The sequence below is a fragment of the Geotrypetes seraphini genome, chromosome 17 (genome assembly GCF_902459505.1).
Source record: "Geotrypetes seraphini chromosome 17, aGeoSer1.1, whole genome shotgun sequence".
NCBI lineage: Eukaryota > Metazoa > Chordata > Amphibia > Gymnophiona > Dermophiidae > Geotrypetes > Geotrypetes seraphini.
Window position 1 is genome coordinate 9965003 of NC_047100.1, and position 20889 is coordinate 9985891.

Consider the following 20889-nt stretch of genomic DNA (forward strand, 5'->3'; position numbering starts at 1 on the left):
CTGCCAAAGATTCAACTATCTTTTTTTTTTTTTTTTTTTCTATTAAAAAAAAATCAAAAACCCTTTTGTAGTTTTCCTTGAATGTTTCATCTGCTTTCGATTATTGTATTTCCATCCCTTATCCCTTGCTGGTCCTGTCTGTCCTCTAAGTCATGCATTTGCTATATGAATTTTTGTTTCCCTATATACTGTCATAAATTGTTTTTAGAATTGTGCATCGCCTTGAATAAACGATTAGGTGATCAATTAAATTTTAAATAAACTTGAAACTTACAGTATCTGATGGATGATTGCAATGATCTTAAAATGTACTCTTTGCAGAATAGGCAGCCAGTGTAATTGTTTTAATATAGGCGATTTACATTCGTATTGTGTAGAGCAGGGGTGTCCAACCTGCGGCCCCGTGAAGTATTTTGTGCGGCCCCGGTCAAGGGCGATGCAGTGTTTTCCTCTGCTGCCCCCTGGTGTTTACCGTCTTTCCGGCTCCCTCCACTGTCTTGCTGCAGCGTTTGCGCGGCCCCAGAAACATTTTTTTCAGCCAATGCGGCCCAGGGAAGCCAAAAGGTTGGACACCCCTGGTGTAGAACATGGATATCTCTGCTAAACAAGTCACTAATGCTCATTTAAATGTTTTAGTTATTGGATCTTTTTGTTGTTGTTAAGAGATTGCATTAAGTCTCAATTTTCAAACCTCACGTTTAAAGGTGCGATAAAACGCAGAATTGAATTGGACTGGGGCACAGAGGACAAAGAATATCTTCAGAAGGTAGAAACGCACGTGGAGGGTGCACTGAATGAAGTGAGGCCAGACATCATTATTTATAATGCCGGCACAGATGTTTTAGATGGCGACCCACTTGGCGGATTGGCTATTTCACCTCAAGTTAGTAAAATCAGAGGCCATAGGTGCCACAGATATTTTGGGAGTGACGTGAAATAGTTGACAGAAAGGCCCTGACTCTTTAAATGACACTTAATTGCTAGGGTGTCAATGAGTACCATTGTCAATCATCCACTAGGCGCCATTTATAGAATCTCTCTTAGCGACGCCTAAGAGGTCTTAGCTGCTGGTAGGCATTGAAAACGTAGGAACTCCCATTTAGGCCTAAATGAGTTGGTCAAAGTTAGGCGCCTACCGGTGCCTAGGTCAAACCCTGCCTAAGTCAAACTCTGTCCCAAATCTGCCCAGAACTCGTCCCTAACCACACGTACTTGCTGGTGGGCACCTCGGAGTAGACGCCTACCTTGAAGTGTTAGGCACCTACCAGCTAATTATATTTTTTAATGGTGCTTTGAATTAACAGCACCAATAAGGCCAATTAAAGAAAAATTAGTCGCCTAGATCTGTTAAGAGGCGCTTAACTTCAGGCGCCATTTAAAGATTCTGGGCCCAAATGCTGTAATGTTTCCATTTTAGTGGATTCACCACTGAATTCTGGTATATACATGAGGACTAAAAACATATATGAATTAAAGGTTTGCATAGAGTTTTGAATTGCAGCGTTGGCAGAATCGGATAGCTTAGCGGGGGTTTAAGAAAGGTTTGGATAATTTCCTAAAAGAGAAGTCCATAAGCCATTATTGAGATGGCTTGGGGAAATCCACGGCTTATTCCTAGGAAAAGCAGCATAAAATCCGTTTTACTACTTGGGATCTAGCTAGGTACTTGGGACCTGGGTTGGCCATTGTTGGAAACAGGGCTTGATGGACCTTCGGTTTGTCCCAGTAGAGCAATTCTTATGTTGTTATGTAGAACTGAAAACTAAGGGCCCTTTTACAGAGCTGCAGTAAACTCTGGACTTAGCACATGCAAACAAGGGACTTTCCCTTGAGTTAAGCCCAGATATATCATTGAAGTTGCTAAATATGCGTTAAAATTTTATTTACAATATTACAATACACGCAGCTCCTGATTGGTGATGCCTGACTTTAGTGCAGGAAGAAGCGGTTGGAGCAGATCGCGAGTGATTTTCTTCACTCGCCGGCGCTCCAGCTGCTCTCCCCTGCCTCTCCGGCTGCCCTCTCCTGACTGGTCATTCGCGGTCGGAAAATACCGCAAATAACTGAGACTGCGAATCGCCGACCGCGAATGACCGGGGGAGCACTGTACTGCCTATCAAGGTTATCTAAGCAGTTTTACAATCGGGTACTCGAGCATTTTCCCTATCTGTCCCGGTGGGATCACAATCTATCTAACGTACCTTCAGTAAATCAAGCCCTGAGTGTTCCTGTTGCTCATTGTTTCTACTGCTTTGTTAGCGTGTCCCTTATACTTGAATATAATACCCACAAATTCAACAGACATATTTGTAGTAAAAACAAATTATGCATCTCTTTTGCCCTCTATCTCTGTTGCTTAAAACCCTACAGGTCCTATTTTTTCAAGGGCTTTGCTTATACAGTGGTGCCTCGCACAACGAACGCTGCACACAACGAACTTCATGTCTTGATTCACACAACGAACTTCGTTTCACACAACGAACTTCGTTTCACACAACGAACTTCGTTTCACACAACGAACTTCGTTTCACACAACGAACTTCGTTTCACACAACGAAGTCGCCCGAGCTGCCGATGTATTGCATCCTTCCGCGCAGGCACTGCAGGCAGTCGTTAGTCACTGCGCTTAACTGCCCTCTCTCACTGTATACAGTCGTCCTTTTAAGATAAACTCAATATTTTTTATATATCATGGCTTCTAAAAAAAGCAGGAAGGTGATTTCTGTTGAAATGAAACGGGAAATAATTAGAAGGAGTGAATGTGGGGTAAAACAGTGTGACCTCGTCAAAGAGTTTGGCCTCAGCAAGACCACCATTTTGACAAATTTATCTTTTTTTATGTCATCTTAGCATATTTTATGCTGCAGAACGAATTATTTTTTTTAACATGTATTGTTATGGGAAAACGCGTTTCTCATAACGAACTTTTTGCATAACAAACTTGCTCCTGGAACCAATTAAGTTCGTTGTGTGAGGCACCACTGTACATACTAAATCCAAGGACATCTTTCATGCATTAGTTCCTAAAAGTATACAGTTAATTCATTAGGCTGCAAAATGTCCTAAGGTTTATGGCTGTCAGGCCACTAAATACTTGACTTTCAGAAACCATGTTTATAGCAGAACTGTGCATTCTGCCTTATGAATAAAATGTATGAATTATGTCTCATTTCTTTCCTCTGAATGAAATCCAATGTATAATAACCAGGAATAACCAGACTAGTAACCCAGAAAACAGAGAAGCGCTATCCTCTTGCCTTCCACTTTCTCTTTATTTATTTATATTTTACATTTTCAGGGCATTATTAAACGAGATGAAATAGTATTCTCGACTGCCAGAAAGCGCGAGATCCCTATCTTGATGGTGACATCTGGAGGCTATCAGAAGAGGACAGCACGGATAATTGCTGATTCCATCCTTAATTTACACAACCTGGGGTTTATTGATGAGAAGCTTTCAACTAGTTCAGTTGAAAACCCCAAGGTGGAACTGATGATTACAGAATGTATTTCAGATTTGACTGCCCTGTCCTTGTAGTTATAGGGTACTACAGTATATTTTCGGAAAATATTCACCCACCATGTATAAAACTGTAGAACTGAGGAAACTTTGCATTGAAGTTAAAGCAAGTTGCAGTGATACATGGAATATGAGGGGCTGCTGAAAGGTTCTCAGCCCAACCAACAAAGTTGGGGCAGACTCTATCAAAGGCTACACAGTCCAGCAATTTTTCCACTCTTTTGTTCCATATTTTTCTGACGGAGCGAAACAAGTGAAAAAAAAAATTCTCCGGACTAGATGTATAGTCCTCGATGGAGGCTGGTTGGGTTGAGAACTTTTCAGCAGACCCTTATAAATTTATTTGTGGAAAAGTGAATAGGTACAGAAAGAATAGATAAATAGATGTTCCTTGAATGTATACAAAGCTATAATTTATCAAAGGGGCTCTGCTGATTTTTGTTAGGGCCACTGAAACTTGATTGAAACTATAGACCTGAGCTCATATTGCTTATATGGTCTCTATGAGGGCAATTTTATAACCAGGTACTTAGTTTAAAGATACCCAAGATGCTCTTGCTTTATAAAGAAAAGTAGAAACACACATTTTTTTTCATACACTACTAGCATAGGTGACCAGAAAAAAGCCTTGCTGTCCTTGCTATACTCACTACACCCCTCTCCTCAAATCACTTCACTGGTTTCCTATCCTCCTTCACTTACAGTTCAAGCTCCTATTACTAACCAAGTGTGTTCATTCTGCAGCCCCTCAGTATCGATTCTTTTTTCTCTCCTTATACACCTCCCCAAGAAATCCATTCCTCAGATAGATTGCTTTTATCTTCTCCATTTCCAATTCCAGATTTTGTTCCTTTCATCTTGTCGCCCTGTATGCCTGGACTAAACTATCTGAGTCCATCTGCCATGCTCCTTCCCTTCCCTTGTTCAAAAGTAGGCTGAAAACCCATCTTGTTGAGACAGCCTTTGCCCCTTTGCCCTCTGCTCACCATTCTAGCCAGCAGTTTAACCATCCCCTCTAACTGTAACCCCTACCCTGGCATCATGTTTGTCTGTCTTGATTGTTTAGATCAGGGGTGTCCAACCTTTTAGCTTCTCTGGGCCGCATTGGCTGAAAAAGTTTTTTCTGGGGTCACACAAACAGAGGAGGGAGCCAGCAAGACGGTAAACACCCAGGGGCAGCAGAGGAAAACACTGCATCGACCGGGGCCGCACAGAATACTTCACAGGGCTGCAGGTTGGACACCCCTGGTTTAGATTGTCCCTGCTCGAGTGAGCTTACAATCTCCATTGTGACTGTACAACCCTGCTTATGTCCGGTAGCACTCTGGAAATAATCAATTGATTGTGTATGCTACCCTTAAAGCTAGTAAAAATTCCCGCATCTAAATAGTAGTAATAATAAACATAAATTAAAGTATTTTATAATTTATGCCTGTAACTATAGGCCGCACGATACTTAAAGTCCTAGATTTCAAACGTACGGACTTTAATGCAATGGGAAAGTACCTGAAGAAAGAGCTGTTAGGATGGGAGGACATAAGAAAAGTGGAAAGACAGTGGTCTAAGCTGAAAGGAGCGATAAAAATGGCTACGGACCTTTATGTGAAGAAAATCAATAAAAACAAGAGAAAAAGGAAGCCGATATGGTTCTCCAACCTAGTGGCTGAGAAAATAAAGGCGAAAGAGTTGGCGTTCATGAAATATAAAAAAACCCAAGAAGAGGATAGCAGAAAGGACTACAGGGTGAAACTGAAAGAAGCCAAGAGAGAGATATGTTTGGCGAAGGCACAGGCGGAAGAACAAATGGCTAAAAATGTAAAAAAGGGAGATAAAAATTTTTTCAGATATATTAGTGAAAGGAGGAAGATAAAAAATGGAATTGCTAGGCTAAAAGATGCTGGGAACAAATATGTGGAGAGTGATGAGGAGAAAGCAAATGTGCTAAACAAATACTTCTGTTCTGTGTTCACAGAAGAAAATCCTGGAGAAGGACCGAGATTGTCTGGCAAAGTTACACGAGAAAATGGAGTAGATTCTGCGCCGTTCACGGAGGAGGGTGTTTATGAGCAACTTGAAAAACTGAAGGTGGACAAAGCGATGGGACCAGACGGGATCCATCCCAGGATACTAAGGGAACTCAGAGAGGTTCTGGCGAGTCCTATTAAAGACTTGTTCAACAAATCTCTGGAGACGGGAGTGATTCCTGGGGATTGGAGGAGAGCGGATGTGGTCCCTATTCATAAAAGTGGTCACAGGGATGAAGCAGGAAACTACAGGCCGGTGAGCCTCACTTCAGTTGTTGGAAAAATAATGGAAGTGTTGCTGAAAGAAAGGATAGGGTATTTCCTTGAATCTAATGGGTAACAGGATCCGAGGCAACATGGCTTTACAAAAGGTAAATCGTGCCAAACGAACCTGATTGAATTTTTTGATTGGGTGACCAGAGAGCTGGATCGAGGACATATGCTAGATGTAATTTACTTGGATTTCAGCAAAGCCTTTGATACAGTTCCTTATAGGAGGCTGTTGAACAAACTTGAAGGGCTGAAGTTAGGACCCAAAGTGGTGAACTGGGTCAGAAACTGGCTGTCGGACAGACGCCAGAGGGTGGTGGTTAATGGAAGTCGCTCGAAGGAAGGAAAGGTGACTAGTGGAGTCCCTCAGGGTTCGGTGCTGGGGCCAATCCTGTTCAATATGTATGTAAGTGACATTGCTGAAGGGTTAGAAGGAAAAGTGTGCCTTTTTGCAGATGATACCAAGATTTGTAACAGAGTAGACACCGAAGAGGGAGTGGAAAATATGAAAAAGGATCTGCAAAAGTTAGAGGAATGGTCTAATGCCTGGCAACTAAAATTCAATGCAAAGAAATGCAGAGTAATGCATTTGGGGATTAATAATAGGAAGGAACCGTATATGCTGGGAGGAGAGAAGCTGATATGCACGGACGGGGAGAGGGTCCTTGGGGTGATAGTGTCCGAAGATCTAAAGGCGAAAAAACAGTGTGACAAGGCAGTGGCTGCTGCCAGAAGGATTCTGGGCTGTATAAAGAGAGGCGTAGTCAGTAGAAGGAAGAAGGTGTTGATGCCCCTGTACAGGTCATTGGTGAGGCCCCACTTGGAGTATTGTGTTCAGTTTTGGAGACCGTATCTGGCGAAAGACGTAAGAAGACTTGAGGCGGTCCAGAGGAGGGCGACGAAAATGATAGGAGGCTTGCGCCAGAAGACGTATGAGGAGAGACTGGAAGCCCTGAATATGTATACCCTAGAGGAAAGGAGAGACAGGGGAGATATGATTCAGACGTTCAAATACTTAAAGGGTATTAACGTAGAACAAAATCTTTTCCAGAGAAAGGAAAATGGTAAAACCAGAGGACATAATTTGAGGTTGAGGGGTGGTAGATTCAGGGGCAATGTTAGGAAATTCTACTTTACGGAGAGGGTGGTGGATGCCTGGAATGCGCTCCCGAGAGAGGTGGTGGAGAGTAAAACTGTGACTGAGTTCAAAGAAGCGTGGGATGAACACAGAAGATTTAGAATCAGAAAATAATATTAAAGATTGAACTAGGCCAGTTACTGGGCAGACTTGTACGGTCTGTGTCTGTGCATGGCCATTTGGTGGAGGATGGGCAGGGGAGGGCTTCAATGGCTGGGAGGGTGTAGATGGGCTGGAGTAAGTCTTAACAGAGATTTCGGCAGTTGGAACCCAAGCACAGTACCGGGTAAAGCTTTGGATTCTCGCCCAGAAATAGCTAAGAAGAAGAAAAAAAAAAATTTAAATTGAATCAGGTTGGGCAGACTGGATGGACCATTCGGGTCTTTATCTGCCGTCATCTACTATGTTACTATGGATCCAGTTTCACAGATCGTGTTTCTAATGACATTGGCATTAGGAATAATTGTAATAATTTTATTGCTTCTCATGTAAACGAGATTTCAGTGCAGTTTGTTGATGAGATATTGCATATTTCAACCACTCCTGTATTTTGAGGTTACATTGATTTGATGCACTGTCTTATCTTGCATTTTCCAAATGAGACTGGAAGGAAGGGATATTCAACAGACAAACTGCCACCAGATTTAAACAATCTCCCTTAATTTCAAAAATTGTTTCTTCTATGAGGAAAAGACTTCAGACATGGTAATTCAACAAGGCTCAATGTCTGTAACTTCTAATCACTGGTCACAAAAATTTCTCTTTTTTTTCCCCTTGAGCCCAGAAAGCATGATTAAAAGAAGAATTAGAAAAATAACTTACAAACTTTAAGTCCAGTGTTTAAAAGCAGCTGCACAATGCATCTTTCATTCTAGGTGTAATCTAGTGTTGGCTAGCATTTTGCAAAGTTGCCTCAGGGAAACTTCTTTTTGGTCAAGTTTTGTTGAGGGAGTCTTTGCACACCTCCAAGCTCTGCACTGCCATTTTGTAGGTTATACCAGTAATAACATTGTGCATAATCTTCCTCTAGTAAGCAAGCACAGTGAGCTCCAGTGACTTGGCCATGGAGTCAGTAGAAAAGAATTAGAATTTTCGTCCATTCCAGGGGCTCTCGCTCACCATTGCAGTAATCACTTAGCCAAACTTCATCCATCCAGGAGAAGACCTTGTAAATGTTTGTGCCATACAATAACACTAACTGCCAATACCTTTGCACCGTGAGAAAGAGTTCTGTTTTTTCTGCTTTTAGCTAGAAATGTTGCCTATTGTATTATCTCAGCCTCCAAATTTCCTTTGGAACCTGGGGAAGTTAATTGATTATTCAAGAGCATGGAACAAACGAGTGGTGGAATCGAATGGCATTCTCTAGGATCATAGTTCTGTACTCTCTTGTTTAAAAAGTGCATCATCCATTTAGCAAGAGCTAATGTATTTGTACTGGCTCGCAGATATTTAGGTTTATAGTACAATAGTAATTACTGTCAAGATGCTCAATGTGAAAAGTGCTATCTTTTTTTTGTCTGTGAAATAGAGGCTGTGAGTCTCTGAAATCTTATTAGACTAATGTGAAAGTTGTCCAACATGATAATATACATGGTATTTCAAGACCACTTAGGTCTCCTCTTCAGATGTGATATTTTATGTTGAATAATGTTCATGCTGCCCCTATAATAACCTGCAAGATATTCTCTTTACTTAGAGGACATTCAAGATATAAAATCCTCACAAATAGAAGTTATCTGCTTGGAAAGCTCCCAAACCTTTTGCGATCAGTGGACAGAACCGGTGTGAGAAGTCCTATGTTCGTATCAACACATGGGGCCACCTCAGCTGATTTTTATCAGGGAGCTCATTGAATGATACTACTTTGCTCCCTACAATATTTCTCACTTTGTGTGTTGAAGATGATCAATGGGAAATGTTTGGTTTGCTAGTATCACTTCTCAGATGTTCTTAGTCATGATTCACTGTCATTTTTAAAGCTTTCTTGGATATTTGGCCATGATGTGCACTAGCAACAGTGACTTGAACAGCTGCAGTAGATGTTTTTACCACTGAGCCATTTGACTTTTGTATCAGACTATTTTTTTCTCCAGTGTCCTAGAAACTTCAAGAAATATAGGTGGTATGGCAGGATTATGTCAGTCATCAACACTTACAAATTATGCCTGTTGCGTCTTTGACATAGCTAAGAATATCACGATCATGACAAGCAATAACACATAAGGATCTTCGTTTCATTTAAATCAGTTTAACTGCATGAGCACTGGTGATATTGACTTCCCCACAAGATCCCTGGAGTTGCACTGGATTTTGAGGGTGCCTTGGCATCAAAGAAACACTGGTCCTCTTCAAAGTCAAGTATCAGGACACACCATCATTAAGTCTACTTGATGCATGCAAATGATTCTGTTACATCTGTAACAGCTTAAATCTGTCCCCCCCCCCCCCCAAGCTGAGTGTCGAGCAAAGGCAATAATGTATTTGCATTAGGGAGTTGGACAAGGTTCAAGAGCTGCTGAAGTGCCATCTAAGAGATTGCTTCAAAATTAGAACTGAATTGACATTAATGCTGAGAGTTTGAGTCAATCTTGTAGTCCATAGTGATACCTGAAAGTATGGTACAAATGATGAGGCATCAAAGGATATTATTTTCGATTCCATCTCTAATGCATTTGGGAAAGAAGTTTCACTGCCTCTTAGTCTAGGCCTCAACAAAAACTCTCAGAGGTCATGTTTGCTAACCAGAACCACTCAGACAACTCCTACAGAAATGAAATAGTCTCTGAGCAGGTGTGGGGAGGGAGATACTTCTGTCCACTCAAAGAACATTATATAGGTTTTCTAAGAACATAAGAAATGCCTGCACTGGATCAGACCTGGGGTCCATCCAGTCCGGTGATCCGCACACGCGGAGGCTCAGCCAGGCGTACCCTGACGCATACATTAGTCACTCGTATCCCTCAATGTGTCCTGCAAGAAGATGTGCGTCCAATTTTCCCTTAAATCCTAGAATGGTAGTTTCCTCCACCATCTCTTTTGGGAGAGAGTTCCAGGCGTTCACCACTCGCTGTGTGAAGCAGAACTTTCTGACATTTGTCCTGGCCCTGTCCCCTCTCAGCTTCAGGCCATGACCTCTGGTCCGAGTCTGGGTCACATTCGCCAATGTGAATAAAGCTATTTCTTGCTCTCCATCCTTTCCCCCTGCTGGTGAGTGAGCTTGCTCCATTTTGTCGATTCCTTTTAGCAATTTAAAAGTCTCTATCAGATCCCCTCTCAGTCTTCTCTTCTCAAGGGTGAATAATCCCAGTTTTCTGAGGCGATCCTTGTAGCTCAAGTTCTCCATACCTTCTACTAGCTTCGTCGCTCGCCTCTGCACCTTCTCCAGCAGTGTTATATCCTTCTTCAGGTATGGAGACCAGTGTTGGACACAGCATTCCAAGTGTGGTCTGACCATTGCTCTATAAAGCGGCATTATGACCTCCCTTGATCTACTCGTGATTCCCTTCTTTATCATGCCTATCCTATTAATCACTTTCTTCCACCTTTCTTAAGTTCAATCAATCTGTACCTTTGCTTAATCTTTGTAAACTGCATAGAACTTCACGGTATTGCGGTATATAAACTATTATTATTATTATTAGGATTGCTTACCTGTAATAGAGAACATAAGAACATAAGAAGTTGCCTCTGCTGGGTCAGACCATAGGTCCATTGTGCCCAGCAGTCCGCTCCCACGGCGGCCCATCAGGTCCATGACCTGTAAGGTGATCCTTTGCCTAAAACCTTCAATCCCCTTTATCCCTCAATCTATACCCTTACATAATCCTATCTATACCTCTATCTGTATCCCTCAATCCCCGCATCCATCAGGAATTTATCCAATCTTTCTTTGAAACTCCGTAATGTACTCTGTCCTATCACAACCTCCGGAAGCATATTCCAGGTGCCCACCACCCTCTGAGTGAAAAAGAATTTCCTAGAATTGATTCTAAACCTACCCCCTTTCAATTTCTCTGAGTGCCCCCTTGTTCTTGTTCCCGACAGGTTGAAGAATCTGCCCCTCTCCACCTTCTCTATGCCCTTCATGATCTTGTAAGTCTCTATCATGTCTCCTCTGAGTCTGCACTTTTCCAGAGAGAAGAGCCCCAGCCATTCTAACCTGTCTGCGTATGAAAGGTTTTCCATACTTTATCATTTTCGCCGCTCTTCTCAGAACCCTCTCAAGTATCGCCATGTCCTTCTTAAGGTACGGTGACCAATATTGGACACAGTACTCCAGATACGGGCGCACCATCGCACGATACAGTGACATGATGACTTCCTTTGTTCTGGTTGTAATACCTTTCTTAATAATGCCCAACATTCGGTTTGCTTTCTTTGAGGCTGCCGCGCATTGTGCCGTTGACTTCACTGTTGTCTCCACCAGCACACCCAAGTCTTTTTCAAGGTTACTTTCCCCTAGTACTTATTCCTCCATTTTGTAGCTGAACATCGTGTTCTTTTTCCCTAGATGCATCACCTTGCATTTCTCTATATTGACGTTCATCTGCCATTTATTTGCCCACTCCTCCAGTTTGTTCAGGTCCCTTTGTAGGTCTTCACACTCCTCCGCCGTCCTAACCCTGCTACAGAGTTTAGTGTCATCCGCAAATTTTATAACTTCACACTTTGTCCCTGTTTCTAGGTCATTAATAAATACATTGAACAGCAGCGGTCCGAGTACCGACCCCTGCGGAACACTGCTCGTGACTCTCCTCCAGTCCGAGTAGTAGCTCTCCTTAGACCTCAACCAATTACAAACATAAAAGGTGACGTTATCTTATGGCTGGCCAGCTCAGACTACTACTCTTTAGCTAGGTATTTAAGTTCCAAGGTTTCTATTGGACACTAAAACTTCTACACTGCCCCTACCACATCGTATACAATTACATGTATATAATCCTGCTTTCGCCATGGGCCAGCAGCCTAATGCAGCCATACTGATGGTGACTTCAAAGCTTAAGGTTGCTTACACTAATATTTCCTTTATATAAAGCAACCAGAAAACTGCATTTTTGTGCTCAGCCAGTTTTGTTTGCACCTACTATGATTCTTAGGTAGCTGCTATCCTCATCTGTATATTAGCAGAATACTACAATCCTGAAATAGAAGATGTTAGGTTATTTCAACACTAGATACCATCATATTGACTCTAATCCAACCAGTGGGCAAAGGCCCAAGTTGTTCCCAGTGAGGTTGATGAGTTTCTTACTACCATAGTTAACCTGTCTTTTGCTTTAGGGCTTTTGCCATCTCAGCTGTGCTGAAGAATTCACATAGCTATAGTTTGGGTTCCTCTTTCCCACATGCATCACTTTGCACTTGCTCAAATTAAATGTCATCTGCCTTTTTGACGCCCAGTCTTCCAGTCTCGCAAGGTTCTCTTGCAATTTAACGACTGAACAACTTTGTGTCATCAGCAAATTTAATTATCTCACTATTGGCCATTGAATATACTGGGCTAGATGGACCTTTGGTCTGACTCAGTATGGTTGTTCTTATTATTATTATTAATACTAGTCATTCTCGCCTCTAGATCATAGCTAAATATGTTAAAAAGCAGCAGTCCCAGCACAGACTCATAGGGAACCCCAATTATTTATGTTTCAAATAAAGCTGTGGACTAAAAAGGAAAAACATAGAACAAATACACTTTGCAGCTGAAGGTAGGAAAAGCCTCAGAATCCCATTAGGGAAGGACCCTTTTCTAACTAGAGAGAGTAAGTTATTTCATCGACATAAAACCTCCTTCACTTAATGTTTGCATCAATTCATAAATAGCAGTCATTTCATTCACAGTTAGTTGTTGAAATACAGCAACACAGTCCCACATTTAATGGAAAAGTTAAACTTTATCTCAAGCATGTTGTGGCAAATGGCTCCCATCCAAACCAACACTGGGCAAGCGTCTCGCCTCACGGCTGCCTCGGGAAAAGGGAGGTTGATTCTTTTACTTCAGCACTACCGTGCTCACAAACGCGCTTAATAAATTTCAGAAAATGAAGCTCAGTGATGAGTTCAGTAATGGCCTGACAAGAAGTGTAGAATTCAATTCTGTTCTGCCTAGTGCTTAAGTTTACTATTTTAAGGTTGCCTTTGTTAAAATATACACTCCTCCCTCCGTATTCGCGGTGGATAGGGGCAGAACAGACCTGTGAATATGAAAAAACCGTGAATAACTTTCAATAGTTGGTGCCATTCCCATTTGGTGCCAAAGTTTTATTATTGCCGTTGCCAGTGGCGTTATTCCTGCCTCGTCTTTTCCCCGAGCCCTCGGTGCCACATACGGGTTGCTGCGGCCACTTTAAATTCCCAGTGACGAGAAGAGCCCAATTTTCCGTCTCATCGCGGTCCGCAATCTGGCTGTGCTGCCACTAAACCACTACACCAAGGCGCACACAGCGTGACCTGCAACCTAAACCCCCAGACCCGCAGCGCCCGCCCATGTGACGCATCCCGGCGCTCCAATTGGTTGGACGGGAGTTTTGGAAACCCTCCGCCTCTCCCATTGGGTGAGGGCCCTGACTGTCAAACCAGCTTTGGTGCTTCCGTTTCTCAAGCTCAGTGGAGCCTGCACTGCCTGTATGTGGGTTTGCAAAATTTTTATTGGTGAAATTTGGGGGGAGGAGCCAGCATGCCAAAAATTGCAAATAAGCGAAACTGCGAGTGCTGGAACCGCGAATACGGAGGGAGAACGGTATATACATATGTGTGTATATATATATATATATATATATATATATATGTGTGTGTGTGTGTGTATATATTATGCTCGTAATCCAAGGTACCACTATATATATATATATATAGTGGTACCTTGGATTACGAGCATAATCCGTTCCAGGAGCATGCTCGTAATCCAAAATGCTCGTTTATCAAAGCGAGTTTCCCCATAGGAAATAATGGAAACTCGCTTTGATGCGTTCCCCCCCTTCCGAGAACCGGCATTGCTCCCCTTGAAGGCCCCCCCCCCCGCGATCAGGCCCCCCCCCCCTGCGATCTGGCACCCCCCCTGCCTCGAACCGGCACCCCCCAGCCACGATCCGACACCCCCCCCCGAAATGATTGGGCACCCTCCCCGCCGCTTCTTACCCTCATCTGGGCACTCTTGAAAATCGGCTTCCTCCTCTGCTGGGCCTGTATATATATATATAAAGAGAGAGAGAGGAAGAGAGGTAAAAAATGAGAGGTATATCGCTACCAAAAACATGACTGCTTCATGCCCACTAGCACTTTGTTTTTCCAATTCTCCCCTCTTCATAAAGGCAGCCTGTATTTGGGAAATCCTGCTGTGAGGACTACATATCCTTCTTGTTCTCTGAGTAAGCAAAATCCTTAAAAATACTGTACACCTGCCTCCCCTAGAAACTTTTTCTTTGTAATTGATATATGGATCTAACAAGTTCTGGCCAGTTGTTTACTTTGCTCCATCCCGAGTTCTGTTCGATGAAATTACGCACTTCTGAGGAGTGATGTCCTGTGGTTCTCAGAAAATATCTGTTGTCTTTCTCAAAGACCAATATACTTTCTATTAATAAGAACCGTTGACAAGCTTTTTTGCCTTTTAAACTCCTGATGTGCTTAGATCAAGAATTTGATATTCACTAAGGGCCAGATTCTATAAAGTTGGCACCTACATTGGCGTGCCTAACGTAATTGAGTAGTAGATTTAATCAGCACTGATAATTTGCAATTGGCATCTCATAATTGATGATTGGACATAATTGGATGTTAGGCACCTAACTTGGTAGCCACTTACCACTTTGATAGGTGCCTAGTCCAAAGCACCTACCAGAAAGTGGGAATGGTTAGGGGTGGATCATGGGCGTATTGCAAGTAGGTGCCTCTTTTTGACTTAGACGCAGGTAGTTAGGTGAAGAATACTTTGAAATAAATAAGGTGCGCCTCTAGTGAGGACACCTAGGAAGTACTAAGGAGGATGCTATACAGTTCACTTACCTGTTACCAGAATTTTTTTTTTCTCTTTATAAACTTTATTAAATTTTCAAAGCTAACAAAGTGCAGAAAATTATACATATATTAATCAATAACAATACAAAATAAATTACCTCCCCCCCCCCTCCCCTTCCGGTACATTCAATCAAGGAATAAAACAAAGAGATATCCCCCCCACACTCTTCCCTGGATGTGTGTATAATTCTAAAAGCTTAGCACCGCACTAGTCAGTGCCTAAGTTCTAGGTGTCATATGTAGAATCGGGCCCTAAACCTTTTTCATATATTTATCTAGTTGAAATACTCATTGTAGATAGCATTATTTCGTAAGTGGTATTAGCTACTAAAAATGTCTGACTTGAACAATGCAATATTTACGACTAGGCAAAAAAAAAACAAACAAGTGGCATCCTGAAGTTAACCAATCAGGGGACACATTTTTAAAAACCTGCAAAAAAAACAATGCAGCGAACAGCACCTATGTTGAAGGATGCGTTGTATGGAAGCGCCTGAGGCTGCCATGGGTGTGGTTTATGCCAGAAGTGGGCTTAGACATCCTCAGGTGTACCTAGGCACAAGACAGATGCCTTAAATGTAGGTCTGTAAATTGCTGGCTGACGTGATTCTATTAACGACGTTGATGATGTGTGATGGACATGCGTTTGGCTGTTTATAGAATCCAGGCCTAAATTCCTGCTAATTCAGAATGCACATTTACATTGTTGGTGTAAGAATGATCAAAGCCTAATAAACAGAATGGTGATATTTATTTTTTCTATGTTTGTATGATATAAGATAAAGATTTGTTCTAATTTTCTTTATTATTTTTACAAAAATGATTGTATTAAATTAATATATTGTAATAGTGTCATGGTTTTAATGAAACTATTTTGTCTTAATTATGTTTACAGAATGCTATCACATGTACTAATTAAAGTTATTCGGAGGCCTTTTTCTATGTAAACTTAATTTATTTCCTTTTTGAATGAAGAGTCTCCTTCATTATCGTGTTCTATAGAATCTTTGCCCATCACACAAAGTCAACAGTAGCTAACTTCCTTTCATCCAGTACTTATTTGTACATTTCTGTGAAGACAATTCTATAAGTGGACATCTCCATCTAGGTTCCCCAATGCTGCACAGTGAGAACCTATTCTATAATGCCATCTGGGTGCCTAGTTTCCATTATATGAGTGTAATCCCTGGTATCTACATTCCTTACATTTTAAATGGTCGCAGTTACACCAGTCCTAACTGCGGTTATGTAAATGTGGCAGAGACATTCGTACCTTATGCTATCCTGTAAGTTACGCACATAAGTGGGAGCCTTGCCCATGTATACACCCCTCTTGCATTGTGTGTCGTACCACTTAATCATGGAAAGCAAAAAAGGAGTGGGAATCAGTCCTTTATTAACAAGCACTCAGCCTTAATTAGGTGCTTGGGCCGGATTAGAAGCGGACCTTACATGTGCTATGTTTTGGCCAACAAGCCTTTATCAGAAGTCTTCATTAAAAAAAGTACAAATATTACATTACATTGATGCCTTCTATCCCGCCAATACCTTTCAGTTCTAGGCGGTTTACAACAAGAAATTAGCCTGGGCATTCCCAGGGAGATTACAAGGTTAATAGCTATAGTGTGCGTCGGGATCTGGGAAGAGTCGATACGATTTGGTTAGATCATTTGACAAATTTCTTGAATAGTATGGTCTTCAGTTGTTTTCTGAATGTTTTGTAGTTGGGCGTCGTGGTCAGCAGATTTGAGAGGTGGTGGTCTATTTTTGCTGCTCTGGTGGCTAGTAGACCGTCATTTTTTTGCTTTGCATGCCTTTGATTGGGGGGGTGGGTAAAATGTGCTTGAGTTCTCCTTGGGTCGGGATGTGTTTTTCCTGATTAGGCGGTTGCTCAGATATTTTGGTCCATTTTCATTTAGGGTTTTGAATAGGGTGCAATAGAATTTGTGTTGTATGCATGCTTGTACTGGGAGCCAGTGTGAATTTTGGAAAGCTGAGGTCATGCGGTTGTATTTTTTTAGCGAGTATATAAGTCTTAGGGCTGTATTTTGGACTGTTTGTAATTGTTTTAGCATGTTGGTGAGGCAAGACAGGTAAAGTATGTTACAGGAGTCCTAGGATTAGTGCTTGTACTATAAGTTTGAATTGTTTGTTGTTGAAGCGTTTTCAGATTTGTCTTTAGTTGCGCATGCCTTCTGAACTGTTTTGCTGATTGGAAGTTGCATGGTGCAGCCTTTGTCTATCATTATTCCCAGCAGCAATACATGAACAGAAGGCATGTAAGTGAAGGGATGAAATTAGTATGCTTATGAGAAGTAGGTGCCTTTATCAAGCAGCATGAAAAGTGCAACAAAAGCATGCCATTGTAGAATAGCACTTAGCCACCCTACTGTTGCTTTTGTGGGTAAGTGTGCACTTGCATACTCAAGTAGCACCCCGCTATAGAATTGCCCTTAATAGGGAATGCTTTGAGGGTTGGTGGCAGAAGGAATTGGGCATGCCTCCCGGGGGACGCTTCGGGTGGGGGGCAGAGGCGATGTTTGGGGATGGCGACAGGAGAGATGCCCACTCCCTCCTATCCTGGTTGAGGGGGTTTGGGGGTTCCAGCAGGAGCAGGGCATCCTTCCTGCTAGGGGACTTTGGGGGGGGGGGTGTTCAGGGTGGCAGCAGGATAAATTGGACACTTCTCCTGCTGCAGACGGTATCTGGGGGGATCCCTACCGCTGCTGCTTCTGAACTGATCTTGGCAGGGAGATTCCCTTGCCACGATCAGCTGTTTAGGACGCCTGTGTACGATTCTCAAAAGCTGCTTAGGCGGCTGCTGAGACCGGGCGTCCTATACAGAATCAGGCCCTTTCTGTGTAAGTGTTTTGAAAATGAGCCTCTTTGACTAGTAAAATGTCCAAGTGCCAGTTTATACCATCTTTTGGACATCTATGTTTTCTGAAAATGAACCCCTTGGGGCATAATTGCTCCTGTGTTAAGTTTACATTATCAAGTTAGCGAGCGGAATGAGGGCATGGGAATGTATTTTCAGGGGGCCTGATGCGCAGCGAGGTGACCAGAACTATGGGTACAGTCAGGGGTAATGAGGAACATTGCATTCCTGGAATTATTCCCTATCATGGTGGCATTGCATATATGGGGGGGCCAGGATAGCGAAATAGGTCCATTTTGTTCAGGTCAGATAATTATGCTGTCTGCTAACTCCACACCCACAATAAACCTTAGAGAAATGTTATGCTGGAGGCAAACTGATACTATGGGCGCAGCATACAGCGGGGGGCCCAAAACTCCTTTGCTGGCACCATCAGCAGACCTGGTTATGACACCAATCCCGGAAGTGGTATGGAGATTTGGCCACCTGAAGTATGGGATTTGATGCTACACTCCCTTACTGAACTGGCACAGAAAGAGATACATACAGTTGCTAAAAGACTACAGTACATGGACATTTCAGCCAAGGGGGGTTCCGTGGTCAATTTTATGGTCTCCTCGATTGTGCAATTCATCCTCCATGGTAGGCAGATGGGTATCAAGAGAAGTAGGGTGGCAGCCTCTCTATCAAATATCAGTTTCTTCACAGAAGCCTTAGGCCTTTCAAACCTTACTAAGGATTTTGTCACCAGACGCATGAAGGGTTGGGTACGTCTACAAGCATCCCAGCTTGACGGAAGGCTACCTATGGATCATGTCCTGAATCTAATGAACATTTTGACCCTAATATGCCACGATTTGTATGAGGTTTGGTTATTCTGATGCACCTCTTTGCTAGCCTTGCATGGGGCCTTGCATATAGGAGAGTTGGTCCTGAATTCCAAGTGTCTGGGGGCAAAAGGGGGCATAGGCCTATCCAACATATTACTCAAGGGGAGCACCCTGGAAATAGTTATACCCCAATCTAAGACAGATCAGTTGACTAGGGGTACCTTGCTCATGTTGAATGTAAGTAAAAGGGCCCTGGCCCCTGGCCACCGATATCTACTGATTCACAAAAATGGTACCCTGTTCATGCAGTTCCAATTTGCCAAGGTATTGTGCCTTTGCATGGACAGACTGGGGATAGCACAATATGTACTTTCAGATACATTGATTTAGGATAGGAGGGACCACCTTGGTGGTGGCTCAGGGCCTCTCGAAGCAACAGATCATGACTCTAGGAAGATAGGCGTCCAATGTATATAGGCGATACATCAGGCCTGACAAAATTGCTCATGCTTCTGTTTAACTACTTTCCCCATGTATGCATTCCAGGTGCCCAAAGGAGGCAGAAACATCTGGATATGCGGACATTCGTTTATTCATTGGGCACAGAAAAGAGCATATGAAAGACCTGTGGGTGAGAATCTGAGTTTGCCAAGATCCAAGGTGACTGTGACGTGGCTGGGAATGAGGAGGATGGTGTGAGAACAACTGATACCGTCCATTATGTGGGTGATGAAGGCACACCTGTTTACCCCCCAGGCCCTCATTGTACATTTTGGGCAGCAACGATTTGACTTCCACAAACTGGTTAAGAAAATGCAGAGTGACTTCCTGGTTCTAGGCAGCATGCTTCACGCACCACACTAGTATGGTCCCACATCATTCTCAGGCTAGTTTGGAGGGGAGCCAGATCACATGAAGCGGTTGAACAAATGGATGAGTAAGATCATGTAAAAAATAAGGGGTTGGTCCTTTCCATATGAGCTGCTAGACAATAGTTGCCCGGGTGTGTATCAGCCTGATGGGGTTCACTATTCCGACATAGGCCTGGACATATTTATTAGTACGCTTCAAGATTGTGTAGAGGCCATTATGCTAGATGTTGGCCGCAACCATAATACCTGAAAGGAGGAACCCAAGATAAGTGAAGTTTCGCTATCCTGGGAAGTGGAGGATAACACAGTTGGGTCACATGTACAGCATATGACTATGATAGGAAAAACTTACATTTGCTGTTGGCAAAGAAAATGAAAGATATACATAGCAGACGATGTGAACATTCAAGAGGCATGGCTCCCTGCTTGGATGACATTTTCTGCAGTGTTGAAAAGACCCATCCTTGAATGGGTTGGGTGAAGGCTAGGGGGCGGGGGCTGCTGTGCTGTGCAATCCGCTGATATGTTGGTTGTTGTTGACGTAAAGTAGTAATGAGTATATATATATATATGAAGTGCATATTGTTCTGTTCAAACGTTCAATATTGATATTGGATAGTGCTTGGTTCACGAGGTTTGGATAGATGTGTTTTAACGTTCATTTATGGTGCAGCCACTAATAAACCCACATTTGATGAGCTATGGAGTCTGCGTCCTACCATGTGTTTCCAGTGTCAGGGGTGGGGGTGGGGAAGTGCCGAGTGCCTGATTTGTGACCTTGGTTCAGATCATTGAGCCATATCTACGTCATTCTGGTCTTGGCTGGGCCGAGAACCTTTCAGCACCCTCTCAAAAAAGTGTTGTAAGGGTTTAATCCCCTTTAGTAAAAATGCCTCATAGTTGTGAAGTGAAACCTAAAAAAAATATAATCATTATGATATAACTAAATTGAATTTCCTCTTTTTTTTTTATTTTTTTTTCCTTCTTGTACCTGCTTTCATTGTTCACTTTAGAATACATTATTAGTCTTTAGCAGAATAATGATTGCAAATATATGCCAACTTGTATACTTCTTCTTTTTTTTTTTTTTTTTAATCATTTGAGGAAATAGTATTATTTAGGCTAGATTTATTAAAATGTGCTACCACTGTACTTCTTGCCAGCAGTTATGCATTATTTAACATCAGATCCCAGTGTGGGACCTATTAACTGCTAAATGTGTGTTAACAGGGTAGCACATTTTCTAACATCTAGCCTGCAATGTATTTGTAATTATCAAAATGTGAATGTTTTGAGTAGCCTTTTCATCTTATCAACTTAGTATTTATGACTATAACAAAATTA

At 42.4% G+C, this 20889-nt stretch overlaps 1 protein-coding gene across 2 annotated transcripts in view; it reads left to right on the forward strand.

Annotated features, from left to right (window-relative positions):
• HDAC11 (histone deacetylase 11) overlaps positions 1 to 4202 on the forward strand; it is a 76684-nt gene extending 72482 nt beyond the window's left edge. For both annotated transcript variants that reach the window (XM_033926424.1, XM_033926423.1), the window contains 2 exons: positions 705 to 883; positions 3299 to 4202. In XM_033926424.1, coding sequence (XP_033782315.1) covers positions 705 to 883; positions 3299 to 3538 — 419 coding nt within the window. In that variant the 3' untranslated portion in view covers positions 3539 to 4202. The remainder of the gene's footprint in view (positions 1 to 704; positions 884 to 3298) is intronic.
• The last annotated feature ends 16687 nt before the right edge of the window (positions 4203 to 20889 follow it).